The 13,952-nt window shown below is 43.7% G+C and overlaps 1 protein-coding gene across 8 annotated transcripts in view; it reads left to right on the top strand.

Annotated features, from left to right (window-relative positions):
- The window catches only part of PDZD2 (PDZ domain containing 2), a 192,568-nt gene that overhangs the window by 158,353 nt on the left and 20,263 nt on the right, over positions 1 to 13,952 (top strand). For 7 of the 8 annotated variants that reach the window (XM_072359493.1, XM_072359489.1, XM_072359490.1 and 4 more), the window contains 9 exons: positions 1,225 to 1,339; positions 2,994 to 3,067; positions 3,222 to 3,447; positions 4,531 to 4,648; positions 6,794 to 6,926; positions 9,822 to 9,903; positions 10,820 to 10,923; positions 11,657 to 11,816; positions 12,926 to 13,716. In XM_072359493.1, coding sequence (XP_072215594.1) covers positions 1,225 to 1,339; positions 2,994 to 3,067; positions 3,222 to 3,447; positions 4,531 to 4,648; positions 6,794 to 6,926; positions 9,822 to 9,903; positions 10,820 to 10,923; positions 11,657 to 11,816; positions 12,926 to 13,716 — 1,803 coding nt within the window. The remainder of the gene's footprint in view (positions 1 to 1,224; positions 1,340 to 2,993; positions 3,068 to 3,221; positions 3,448 to 4,530; positions 4,649 to 6,793; positions 6,927 to 9,821; positions 9,904 to 10,819; positions 10,924 to 11,656; positions 11,817 to 12,925; positions 13,717 to 13,952) is intronic. The other variant, XM_072359491.1, reaches the window with a different exon arrangement.

Raw genomic sequence — 13,952 nt, 5'->3', positions numbered from 1 at the left:
CTCCTGGGGAGCTGCAGCACTTTGGGAAGGTGGGCTGACTTGCGTACTGCTGCCTTTTGCAACCCTGTTTCTCCTAACCAGTCCCACACAGACACTGGGAGAGCTGCAATGTGTGTTTGGAGCCTTCTGCTTTCTGCAGGTTGTTTTGTGTTTGGTAATTGCACAGTAAGAATTCACTTGAGTTATTGTGTGTTGCAAGGTGGAGATAGGGTGCTTCCTTTCTGGAAATCAGGAGTGTGTTATCAAAGTACCAGCAGCTCGTAACAGCGGTGGTCTATATTTATGGAGTGAAACAAGAGAGCTGTGTGCTATACAGGGTTGTAATGACATTGTGTCAGTGCCTGCTCGGGCAGCATCTCTCAGCTGGACAGCACTGCCCATGGCGCTGGTAATAGCTCTGGCCTCAGATCACTGACCCACAGCAGTGTCCCACCACCCCATCCACCTGGTCAGTAACTTTTCTCTTTAAGGTGGAGGAGGTGCATACAGTGGTGACAAGATGAGAAATGTAAGGGGATGGATTTAGGAAGTGATTTGGCTGCAAAATAACTTGGCAGGAGGAGGAGATGTTTGTTTTGCTGTGCTCATCTCTTCCCTGATCAGCTTTGCAAGACAGTCCTGCAGCCAGCCGGGGCAGCATGGGGGCAGGAGCTAACAGATGGAGCCCTGGGAAATGCACTGATCCAGATTTATTTAAATACAGTGTGGTGCTTGTCTCCAGAATAATTCAAAATGCACATGTGCATGACAGCCCCCCGTGCCAGCTCCTTTTCAGCTATGTTCCTGACATTATAGCACTGACCTCATGTCATGCTTTTCCATGAGTATACACAGGATGCGTGACAGCGGGGAAACCTGTCGTTAATTCTGGGCGTAGATCTCAGGGAGGGGGAATCTACTGCCTGTCAATTAAAGAGCAATTTAAAATTGGAATAGGATAACATAAATACATCGATCCAGGGTTAAAGAAATAATAATCTCGAAATTACATTTTTGACTTTTAGCTTAAGGTGCCTGCTGCTAGTTTTTGGGCTGATAAGTGTTTTGCCATTAGAATGACAGTAAGTCGGGAGATGCAAGCAGAGAGCAAGATTGCAGTGCAATTCATCAGAAGCTATTAGGTTTTCTTTAATCTCTTCTTTGTATGTTACTGGCAGTCTTTCTTAGACAGGTGATAATAGAGTAAAGGTGCCAGCTGTGTGTCTTCTCCTCCCTTTGCTGCAGGGTCTTGGATTCAGCATTGTGGGAGGTCAGGATTCTGCTCGTGGACGCATGGGGATTTTTGTGAAGACTATATTCCCTAATGGCGCAGCGGCTGCCGATGGAAGGCTTAAGGAAGGTACGGCAGAGAGAGCCCAACTGCATGTAAAGGACCACAGTAGGATGCTATTTCAGTCCAGCTGAAGAATTTGAGTATGGCTTTATTTGAGCACCTGGCCATCAGCGAGAGGCTGTGGAGGATGTAACACACCCTGTTTGTCCATCCTGAGGGGGACTCATCACAGCAGTTGACTTGATTATGTTGCATTTTGCAAAGGGAGAACTACAGCATGAAGTTGTTTTTCTGCCACTTCTGCCACAGTGACCCTTGTTTCCCCATGCCTTAAGCTCCAGTTCTTCGGATACAAAGGTTCATTGGTAACAGGGAAACGTCTGGCTTAAAGGTGCAGGTGTGAAGGGGAGATGGAGAGAGGCATGCCTGGGAGAGGCTTTTCTGGGCCCCTGTGTATTTTGAGCCTCTTGGTATGATTCCGATTTGAATCAACCAGTAATGTTCATGGCCAGAAAAAAAGGAATGATGGAAGATGGGATTTGCAGTAGGATCACCCAGCTGGACAGAGAAGCAGATATGTCCTGGGTTTGTTACTGCTTCTCAAGTCCTGATCTCAAATGTATATGACATGTATAGCCCGTTCTGTGTGTTCCTGAGTGCTCCAATGCTGGACTCTTAGGGAGTTAAAAGTACAAAGCGACCGCAAACTTAGGGTGGTGATCTGTAACTGTTCTGTAAGGGGTGGGGATCCCCACTCCCCACAGGAATCTGCTCCTGTGTTACCTCTCCTTTTCCTACCATTCCCATCCTTATGTGACATGTTTGAGGCTGCAATGGGTGCCAGCTGTCCAGCACACTGCCAGAGGGATGCTCATGCCCTGCAGTATAGGTTATGCACTCACCAAGGGAAGCTGCTAAGTAGCAGCTGTCCTAAACACTCAGCAAGCCTTCACTGGATATCCAGAGCTCACAAGCTCCAGAGAAAGCAGAGGAGGGGCAAACACGTGGGTGGTGACATCACCCCATCTAATTTTGAACAGATGGAAGTGAAATAGCAGAAACTGGGTCTGGTTCCTGCTCACTTTGCCATTCTTTTTAATAAAATGAAAGAGGTTCAGCACAGTGGGGTGTAAATAGTACAACCCAGGACTGGAAGCTTGTAATAAGCAGGTAGAAATAACGATGGGAAGTGGCTTGTTGAGGTGAGCAGGGCATTTGCTATCACAGTGTGTGGGCTACTCACTTTTCCCCCCACAGATCCTTGGTGAGAGGAACACATTCTCTTTCTGTTTGTGGTTGCAATGGCAATTTTCCCCATGCAGGTTTTGGAGTGATGTGTGGTAGTGCTTCACCTAGATTCTCATTTCTCTTATTGAGGCTCATAAAAGAAGGGGGATTTTGTGGTCCCCTTGGACTTCACATTATGAACATCTTGTTTTCAGACTTCAGTGAGTATCTGTGATGATTTTCAGTTCGTTTGTTAGGGTGAGAGTAGTGTATTAAGGATCTCATCTTGAAGAGCAATCTTTACTTTGTGAATTCTTCATTAACTTGTAAAGGCATTAGGACAAGTGAAAATGAGCTGACAACAGTAGGAGGGATTTTACTGAGCAGTTAGTTGGAGTCCTTATAGTAGCAGATTGCCTTATGTAAAAGGGGTTTTCTTACATCTCTATAGTCTGTGCATTGCTGACTTAGGCTTTTTGTATCTGATTGCCAGGAGATGAAATCCTGGAAGTTAATGGAGAGTCTCTACAAGGGCTGACCCATCAGGAGGCCATCCAGAGGTTCAAGGTAACAAGGATGTAGCACAAGGGCGAGTGTCAGTCCTCTTTACTGGGTGCCTTTAACTCCTTTACTTTCTTTTGCTTTCTGCAAATTTAATATACACAGTTTTACTGGCAGACACTGGCTTGTCATGGCTCCTTACTGGGCTCTGTCTCTGCAGCAACTCAAGAAAGGTGTGGTGACCCTGACGGTGCGCACGCGGCTGCGCAGCCCCAGCCTCACACCCTGTGCAACTCCCACCCTGCTGAGCCGGTCCAGCTCACCCAGCTCCAGTGCTAGTGGTGGCACACCAGTGCCCGGCCCTGATGAGACAGATGGTTCCTTCTCCAGCCGCAAAGGCCCTGGCCCAAAGGACAGAATTGTCATGGATGTGACGCTGAATAAAGGTAAGGGTGTGTTGGAATGAACTGGGAGGATGAACACTTATTTCTTAGGGGTGGTTTCTGGGAAAGTGCTAGTTAATATGTGTAATATCCAGGGCACCTTCCCTTGTTCTGCTCTTGAATCACACAGTGATGGAGAAGAACATTTTCTGATGCCAAAACTGCTCCCCCTTGTACATCTTGCTGTTCCAGTCAGGAGGTTCCTACTGGTAGCAGTATCTGTGCTGCTGGGAGGGGGTGAGGCTGTGAGATATGTGGCAAGAGGTGATTTGCTCCTTTGTCAGACTAAGTTGTCCATACCCTTCTTGTAAAGCACAGCCCTGGGCAGAGCACATCCCTGCAGTCTGCTCAGAATGGCCCAGGTGAGCTGCTTGAGCTTCTGTATGAGGACTGATCTCATGAACAATAATTGCACAAAGAAGGCTTAATGCATGTGCCCACTGTGGTGGAACAAGCATGCCTGCTTTAAAGACGTGGATGATGTTTTTAAAGGTTGGATTAAACATTTGGAGAAAGCAGGTGTCCAGCAATTCCTACTTCAGTACACAGTTAATGAATACGGTTACTGGAGGACAGCAGAGGGAAAAGGGGTCACGGGAAATCTCTGATCCAGAGAAAACTCCTCATCTTTCTTCGCGCCTCTTTGGTGAGGGATGTCATGCAGGTATTTCACAGAAGAGAGCAGTGCAATTTGGCAGCATCTCCTGTGCTCCTGTTTTCTGAAACAATTTCAAGTGAGATCTTTGTTGGACTGCCGTTCCTTCTCCTTTGTGTCTCAGAGCAGGTCAGACTGTGTGTAGCACTTCCAGTCCTGGCCAGTTCCCAGGGCATGTTGAACATTTGCCAGGAGCAGAGCCATTCCCTTCAGTGCTGGATCTCAGAAACTAGTCAGGATTGGGTATTTCCAGCTCTGATTTCCAGTGTTGGCCTTGGCTTCCTGGCTTCCTGCAGCTAAGGCCAGCCCTGAAACAATACGTGAGTCTTGATCTCAGATGGGATGTGAGAACAGAAAAGCTTGTGTGTCCTACGTGAGTACAGTGAGCAGGGAATAACAGCTCTTTCCTTTGTGCTTTTTGTTTTTCACAGAGCCAGGGGTTGGACTCGGCATCGGTGCCTGTTGTCTCACGCTTGAGAACAGTTCTCCAGGGATATATATCCACAGCCTGGCCCCAGGATCAGTGGCTAAAATGGATGGCAGATTAAGGTTAGATAAAACACAAACATGCCGGAGTGGTTTTACAGTAAAATCAATGGAAAGTTTCTTCTTACCTATTGGTTGATGTAGCTGGAAAGTATTTATACTTCAGTATTCACCAAGAATTAAACATGAAAAGAAAGACATTCCAAAGTGGTATGGGATACTCAAGAAATGTTCTGTGTGCTGTAGGCAGCGTGATCGTTAAGACTTGTTTTTGGCTTTTATTGATTCTCTGTGCAGAAAACCGAGCCTGCTAGCACCCTTTGAGAAAGGGAGCGGCAGAATATGCTGCCTTCTGTCTTTTTCTCAGAGCGGCAGTCAGAGACCCTACACTGGGAGATGTGCAGAGCCCCATGTAAAACTCAGTCACCTGGAACTCTCATAAGAAGAGCTGTGGGGAATGTTCTTGCGGCTGGCTGTGCCCCAGGCTGCAGGAGTGCTCTTCTGCCATTACTGTCCGGCAGGATCTCTGCTGCACGCTTGTCTCGTGTATTCCATTGTGCCATTTGGATAACGATAAGGAACTCCTGGAGAGAGAGGAAATCACTCCTAGGGCTTCCTCGCGCATCAGATTAAGTGACATAAATTTACTTTCTGTTCCTCTCCTGGGAGCCTTGTTTTTACAAGCCATTCAGGGAATGTTTCCACTTTCTGCATTGCTGCATAAATGCTGCTGGGTGCCAGGAGCACATCTGGGAAGTGAGGCTGTGCTGAAGACACACTGTGACTGTGTGGTAAACACCACACTTGTGGTGGAGGTGCTGCATAACAGCCTTGCTTTCATGATAGGCAGAGTTCTTCCTTGCTCCTCAGTGAAACTGTGATAGAGCCTTATGGCTTCTGGAATAAGGAAAGAAGATAATTTTATGGTTGCATCCCTGCAAAAAACCCTTGAAATTTCGTACCATACAGAAATGCCTACAGGAGACAATTCTTTAATGCCAGCTTGCTTTCTTGTAAACCTCTTTGGAACAAGATTGCAGTGCTGATTGTGTCTGCGTGCGACAGCTGCATCGTTATTAGGTTTAAATGATTGATTATATCCAGGCAAGCTTCCCAGTTTTCTAGGTTGCTTCTTTGAGACATTGCTCCTGTTGTCCCATCAGTGGTTTATGGCTCCATAAGCCAAAACTTACAGGATGGTTTTGATTTCGGAAAACCTCGTTAATCAGATGCTGGCTTTACAGTACTGGAAAGGGTTTGAGCCCAACCCTTCTGTGTCTGAACTCCCCCTCTCAGTTACGAGCCCACGTAAGTGATTCCATTTTTCCTAGTTTCTAAGAGGTGTTTAAAAGGTAGGCAAAGCAGCAGCATGACTACAAAATTGCCTTTGCATTCATCATGGAGTGCAGGCTACAGAGGGCTGCCACATGCAGTTGCCGTTTTGTGCTTGGCACGTGGACTTGGTGTAAGCCCATTTCCACTGTCACAAGTAACCTAGCATAAATCAGCAGTAGTGGATTGCTTGAGTGTCTACTTAAAGAAAATGTTTTAGTAATTATGGAGAATGCTTTAATGATATCCCTACTTGATGATCTTCTCTTTTGAATAGTTCCAGATGTCTGGATGCCATGAGCAAGAGTTAAAAAAGAAAAAGAAAAGAAAACAATTTATACTTTCCTCCCAGGTTATTTTTTTGAAGGGGGAGGACTTCTGTTTGTTGGTTTAATGTGTTTTGTACATTAATTTGAAGCAAATACTTTCTTATCTCTCTCAGTTTTTTCCTGGAGTCATTTCACAAACTCAGATCTACATCATGAATTTCTTATCAGTGTTTGCGTTAAGTAATTCAGTATGATGGGAAGGAACGGCCCATCTGAATCTAATTTTTCCTCTCTGTGCCCGACAAGTACCTGAATGCAGAAGTGGAATTGCAATTTGCTTTCACCCTAGTCCACATGCAGCCAATTTTCTCTGTTGATTTAATAGGGTTTGTAGCACTAGCTGTAAGTGCAGAAGGGATCACTGGACCTGCCTTGCAAAGTCAACAGGACTTAAAGCATTCACGTCACTGAGAGCAAGAGCGAGGCCAGCTTTTTTGCAAATCTTTTCCAGATACTTGTGTCTCTGAAAAAGTTTGGCCACCAGTCAAAAGCACGAATGTTTTTGTAAGAGGCGGATGTGATTAACTGGCTTTATGTCTCCCTGCAGTCGGGGCGATCAGATCCTGGAGGCAGATTCGGTCAGCCTGCGTCACGCGGCACTGAGCGAAGCCTACGCCATTCTGAGTGAATGCGGTCCAGGGCCGGTCAGCCTTATCATTAGTCGGCATCCCAACCCAAAGGTAGGGGGAAAACGTGTTAGCACATCTGTGTTCTTCTCATCTGCTGCTGCAGTTTGACCCTTGCTGCCAGGAAAGTGGCAAGTGAAGAGTGCTGGATTGTTCTTTCTATGATATGTATTGTGCAAGAAGTCAGGCTAAAGGATTGTGGTGATGCCTTCCAGTTTTGTAAGTTGTAGCAATGCTAAACTGCCCCTGCTGCTTTTCTCCTCTTCACACAATGCTTGGATGCAGTTTTCCTGGAACCACTTGAGCTGAAGTGCTTCCATCTTTCTTCATATTAGTACCAAGTGTCAAATGTAGCACAAATCTTCTTCCTCCTTATTTTGCATTTAGTCCGTCTGTGTGTCTGTGAGTGAAATTTAATTTAGGGACAGGAATATAATTATTATCAACAGATTGAATTGATTAACTGTAATAGAGTAAGAGGAGTATTGCTTTTGAAAGAGCAAAGTCTGCCCAAACATCAAAGTTTTCCTTCAGGAATTAAAAAATGAGAATCTGGAATGTTCTGCTACTGTGAAATCTGTGCAGGGCAATTTGAAAACGAGCCTGGGTTTACAAAGCAAGTGATTATTTTCAATCAATTTTTTAAAAATTGATGAAAAAAGATAAAGCCCTTTCAGCCAAACTATAAGGAATAACAACTTCTTTTATTTCAGTATTTCAAAGAATTTCATGAATGTATGAAACCTTCCTGTTTAAACAGGACTGAAGCTGTAAAAATATTTGCATTAGTGTGTCCAGAGAGCTCTGACTTTTGAACTTGTGACTGCAAATAAAGGCCCTAATAAATCCATAGCTAGGAGAAATGAGGTTTCTGACTTTATGACTAATTGTGTATTTTCTGCTAAATTAAATATACCAACAGTAGACAAATAGAGTCACACTGCCCAGAGTTTATGGCCATTGCCACAAGGCTTTGTGATGCTAAAAAGAAAGAGACCTTGGTTCTGCTAGTTAAAGGTGAGCGGCAAGGGGTACGATTTGGGCTTGTAGCCTAAGATAACAATATTTCTGGGGAGTCTGTATGCTGTGCTGAGCCAGCATGGTGATTCTGTTTGATTGCATTATCAAGGCACATAGACTTTTCAGAGTCTATAAGAAGCATGTAATATGAACTCATGGAGCAAAGCCTGCCCTTCGCCCCCTCCCTTCATTTCATTGTGGTGGTGGCTCGAAAGCCGATGAGTGACCCAGCCAGGTATCTGCTGAGATGAACTGAGTTAAGCTAATTGCTCGCCATTACTCAGTAACAGAGGGAAACTATTAAGTGTATCCTCTTACAGTTTTTCATAAGTAATATTTGAAATAACAACAATTCCTTTGCCAGGAATCGCTAAGTAGAGTTAGAAGTTGAGCTGGAGGGTCCCTGAAGTGTTTCCACCACAGGCAGTTCTGAATCCACAATCCTTTATAGTTGGATCTCTGAAAGAGTGTTTGTATGGGGACCCACATTTATCCCATATCACTGTCATCCTTTCTCTGACATTACTGCGGATCTCCAGAAGTGTTTGTCTGTTGTTATTTGTTTGTTTCTTCCTTTGTTGTTGTTTTATTATTTTTAATGTATTTATTATAATACATCAACCTGTGAATGATAGTTAAGAATTTGCTTGTCCTGCTCCATAGAAGGTGTTTGATTTGCCTGAGGTGTGAAGGATGCTAAAGAATCAAACCTGGCAGAGCTTGCAGAAGTGTGGATTTTCGTTTTAGCTTTAAACAAACGCTGCCATCTGCGCAGCACCTGGCTTTGTTCTGCATCTTGTACCCAGTGGTTTATGTAAAAGTCCTGGAGCACATTCTCAGGGTTTGGTCCATGTCCTGTATGGACTCCCCGTGCCCCAGGAGCCCAGAGACTTTTGGTTTGCTGCTAAGGTCATGCCACCATCTGAAAACAGATGTATTTCTGCAAAGGCTCTTGTTGTTTTAGACATTCTTATACTTAATCTAACATTTTATGTCACAAGAGGTCCACGGTACATTTAGTTGCTGAATACGTTCACTTTGGTGTTTTCATGTACATCCAAGAGAAACACCACAAAATTTTCTTTGTTCTTCTTATTCCGAGTAAATGTGGTGTTTAAACTATGCTTAAACTGCTGAGTTTGCTTAGGAGTATTTCAGATCTTCCTGGTTCAGAAAGATTCAAGTTTCTCATCTCTCTTTATGCTGAATTTTAACTCATGTAAAGCAGCGTGTACAGAAATTGCTTCTGACAGAATTAACTTGCTTTCTGCTTTTATATATATTCTCCTGCAAACTAGTCATTCCTGTTACAAATTATGTGGAATTTGCCAGTAATAATTGAGTGCGTGGCAATCTTTCAGGAGAAAATTAGCTAATATGATATTTATTCCTAACCCAGAAGAACATTTATTACTGATAACAGATTAGGTTTTCTTTTTTTTTAAAGCAAAGAGAAATTAAAATTGGAACAACAGCTAATATCTTGGAAAGTCTGATATTCTTCCAGTAGGTTAAGTATAGAATATCTTCTGTTGCTGATGTATGCTTGTGCAGAGCAGCCTTTGTTTATATTAAAGTAGTATTTTCTCAATAAATCAATATACAAGATTTAATTGAGTTAAAATTGTACCGTAATGGCTTTATTTGACTTCTTTAAGTCCAGCAAAGTTTTGTTTATTTGCACAACATGGTGCTTGGACATTATCTTCATAAAACTGACTGGCTTCTGCCTCCTAATTTCTGAAGGATGGCTGGATGGATCAAGTCTGAATCAGGGGACTGAGATTTAGGAGCTCTCAACTAGGTCTTCTTTATTCTGGCTTTAAAGTTAGTATGTTGTAAGTGAATCCTGCTTGTAGTGTTAAGTGGTCAGACTTTCATATTCATTTAATTTACCCAGTTTGATCTCTGTCTCCCACTTGACGTTAGGTTTCTGAGCAGGAGATGGATGAAGCAATTGCACGAACTACTCACCGCGAGAGTAAGGACACGGGCTCCTCTCATGTCTCAGGTAGCAGCCTGTTTCCTCCTAAATATTTATCCTTTTCCAGATGTGGGAATGTTTAAGGACACGTTCTTTGTTTTCATCAACATCCTTAATATTTTGAGAGTCCTCAAAACAGCTGACCAGCTCTGAGGACAAAATCACTCTGTCCACTGCCAGACAAAGACATCCAGTTCAAGAGGATCAAATCTATGGATCACGTTGCTTACTTTGTGTTTCACAAGGCTGCCCTAGTCTGGAAGTAGAGATGGTTGGTCTGTCCTCTCTTCATGATCAGTTTGGAGAACGTCCCAGCAGGGCACTCCACCTGTGTATGCTTATCTGTCTAGAGGGCAAAGCAACAACAAAATAGTGTTGATGTGTCCATTTGAAAAGGTCAATGTATTATGTACTATTTCAGTTCTTAGGTTCATGTCAAAGTATATTCTCAGGTGTTTGACTGTTTTTTGTTGTTTATTTTTTTAATTATTATTACTTGAAAGCTAGTACTTCCTAAAGTGTTACAGATGAAAGCAAGCTCTTGGCAATGGCAGAATGACCATCGAGGTGATTTTCAGACAGGAATGTTAGATTTGTATTTATCCTTATATCTGTGTCAGCTGTGACCCTTTTTTGCAATAGATCTGCCAAGTGACTGCTAATTTGTCTTCTGTGGTTGCAGGGGAGGGAGAGCATCTCCTGCTCATCCTGTGCTCATAGCTTTGCCCTGGGCCTGGTGGGTGTAATGTGTTTCTGTGGTAATATTTCACCTGATCTGAGGGAGAGCCCATGAAATGTTTAATAAATCTTGTTTTATGAAGGCAGTTCAGATAATAAGTGGGATTAAGCACAGCTGCTGGCTCAAATGGTGAATGAAGGGGGTTGTTTGGATATATGGTCCTCAGCTTTAGTTTTTGACAGCTAACTAAGCTGTGCTCAACAGGCGCTGTGCAAAAAACCCCATCTCCCGGTGTGAAGACCAAACAAGGAGAGACCTCATCTCCCCTCAGCTGGACGATGAAACGCTTCCTGGAGCCAGCAAGCCGGGTAAAGGATCAGATACAACACAAGCAGGCTGCTTCAAGTGCTGAAGCTGCAATTGAGCAGGGTGCTCAAAACCAAAGCTCTGTGCTCCTTCAGGAGCTCCGTAGGAGTGTTAGTTTCTTATGTTGAATTCTAATGCTCTCTCTGCAAACACCTGTTGGTGCGGTCATAGCCTTCAGGAGCCATGTGCAGAATGTAACACAGAAAGCTATGGATTTCCACCTCCTGTCACCTCAAAGGCACCCTTGCTTTGCAGGAAGCTCCTGACACAGGGATGTGTTAGCAGGAGGTACCCAAGCCTGTGTGCATAAGGTTAAGTGCTTGGTCTCCCTCTATAGCTGTTACCATGAGGGAGTCTCTGTTGCTTTTTTTGGGGAAAGATAAAGAAGTCATACATCAGTGACCAGAAGTACAAACCATGCCCTTCTGTAAGTGAAGGACGTGCATAAAGGGATAACAGAATAGTTTCATCCCTGGTTTGTGTATTGAGCATCTGCAGATCAGTGAGATCTGGAATCTCTTTCATTATGCAGGTCAAAAAGGTGTTGTTGTGATGCATTTCAGCTACCAAGGCTTGACAGTATGGTCCTCAATATCCTGGCAGTTCCCTTACTTTTTAAATCGGTATTAAACTTCCTTTGCAGTCATGATGGTATGAGTTGAAATTGTTGTGCTTGCTCATAGGCAAGGGCTTTAAGCACTGATGGAGGTAGGTCACCAGCCTTGCTTTTTTCAGCAGGGATCCGTCAGCTCCGAGGCAGAGCTTTCCCAGTACTTCTCACATGATGGCACAAGCCACATCCCATTCTCTGACGCTGTAACTGGCTCCTGTGATGAAGAACACCTCCGTCAGAAGAACAGAAGCAACTTGCTGGATGACAGCTCTCTTCTTCCCGGTAACATGAATAAGCTACGGAAATGCCTGATCATTTGGTTAATGGGGGGAGAGTCACTGAGCACTAATTTGCTTAGCAGAAGAGCTATGGCAATTCCTGTGCTGATAGGAAATGCCTGGCAGCATAGTGCAAACCAGTGCTCGTTGTATGAAATTCTGGAAGATGGAAAGGGTTTACAGCAGTGCTCAGAAGTGCCTGTTTCCATGGTAGTTTGTCCAAATTGCTGCTCTGAGAATGTCTTCATTTGATTGGTCTGGCCAAATCTAGATTGACAACGCTGCAGGGATTTTTTTCAGATGGCTTATGATCATTTGATTGATTACATTTAAATGGAAGTATTCTGTGGAACCTTAAATACACAGCTTCAAAATGTCATGTGTAGCAGTGTAAAAACAATTAAATGTTCAAGTTGATGCTGGATTTTCTGCATATTATCTCTCTTATAGTAATTGACTGGAAGAATCTTTCATTTCCTTACTGACATGCACCTGATTTCAGATTCAGAGGATACTGTGTCAAGTTATCTCTTTGTCGTCTACTTATTTTTCTCCAGAAGTTTATTATTTCATGCCAAAAAAATCATTTTTATGTTGTAGGGAACTTTCTGCAAAGTAAGATGCAGTTCTTTCTGAAAAGGATATGAAAAGGATTCTCAGGCCAATTAGTCTTCAATTTAGTACTGATGGCCATATGCATCTGTTTTCATTCGAAAAAAGATTTCTCACTCACTGTAAACTGATAAAAGCAGCATCCTAGATTTAAGAAAGATATGAAAGAAATGCTTAATGTAAAGTACACGGGTGTGTGCATCTCTTTCTTCTATGGGTGATAGCCATAATTTAGAAATAAACTGAAAATAAAACAGATTTGGCATGAACTGATTTCAGAAATTACTCATAAATTCTGAAGCTGTCTGCCATTGCTCTTACTGTGTATTGCAGTTGGAGGGAGAACATGGAAAGACTGCTTTTGCTATCTGAGGAGAGGCTGAACTTCTCTGGAAACATCTACATGTCCTCTGCTGCAGACACATGCGTGGTATTAAAAATCTCTGATAAATACAATTAAAGTATAACTTTTTTTTTTTTTTTTTTTTTTTTTCTTCCTAGCTTCTAGAGAAGCAGGATTGGCAAAAGCAAATGGTTTGGCTTCTTCAACCAGTGGGAGATCATCCTGTCTTCACAACAAGCACGTGGAGTCTGTTCGACCTGGCATCCTCAGTGACAGCCCGAAATCTGCCCGCAGCCCCTTTCATCGGCAGAGAAGGGTTGTTTTCTATGATGGTGATGCCAGTGATGATGATGAAAGTTCCCACTTGCAAAGAAGCCACAGGGCCAAGAGCCAGGAGGATGCTGGCATTGTCATTACAACCTCATCCGTAGAAACTGATGATGATATCCAGGACAGCAACTCATCTAGATACATTGGCACAGAAACATCTTCCCCTGTCTTCAGCAGCTCCATCGAGTCTGCAGACAGCACGCCAGAGCAAATAGACTCTCCTTTCTTCCCCATCATAGCATTTGACTACTCAAGTGTGCCTGAAGTTCGTCTCAGCAGCCTAAGTTTGAGGGAACTCCGGGAGGCACAGCTTGAATCTAAGAGATCACCGAGACTGGAGCACAGGGCAGTCACAAGAGTGAAAAGCATGATGAGCACCGAGTGCCGAAGTCTTCAGAGGCAGAGGACAGAGGAGCATGGCTCTTACAACAAGCCGGTGGCGAGGATGCTCCCTCACAGCAAGAAGTGTGAAGCACCTGATGGGGCTGGGCAGTGCCAGGGTGAAATTGTCACTCTGGTTCGCAATGAGCACGAGTCGTTTGGCTTGGATTTAGAAATCCAGGCTATGCCCTTAAAGGTTGTTGTCACAGGGCTACGTCCAGGTGGAGCAGCAGAAAGGGTAGTTATTAATTTTGGATTGCCTTCTTATGATACGTTTTCACTTTGCAGGGATTATCATTGTTAAGCTAGTGAACTGTGGAGAAAAAGTGCAAGGGAGGCGTTGCTTCTGCTGGGCAAAAGTCCTCGTGCCAAATGGTTCTGAAATGCCTGTTCAATTCAATATTTGATTCAGAAGTGCACTCTGGCTGGTTCAAAACTGAGAAGGTCAAAAGGCAGATGCACTGAGATGTATGT

Source organism: Excalfactoria chinensis, chromosome Z (genome assembly GCF_039878825.1).
Source record: "Excalfactoria chinensis isolate bCotChi1 chromosome Z, bCotChi1.hap2, whole genome shotgun sequence".
Lineage (NCBI taxonomy): Eukaryota > Metazoa > Chordata > Aves > Galliformes > Phasianidae > Excalfactoria > Excalfactoria chinensis.
This window is presented reverse-complemented; position numbering and strand designations above follow the sequence as displayed.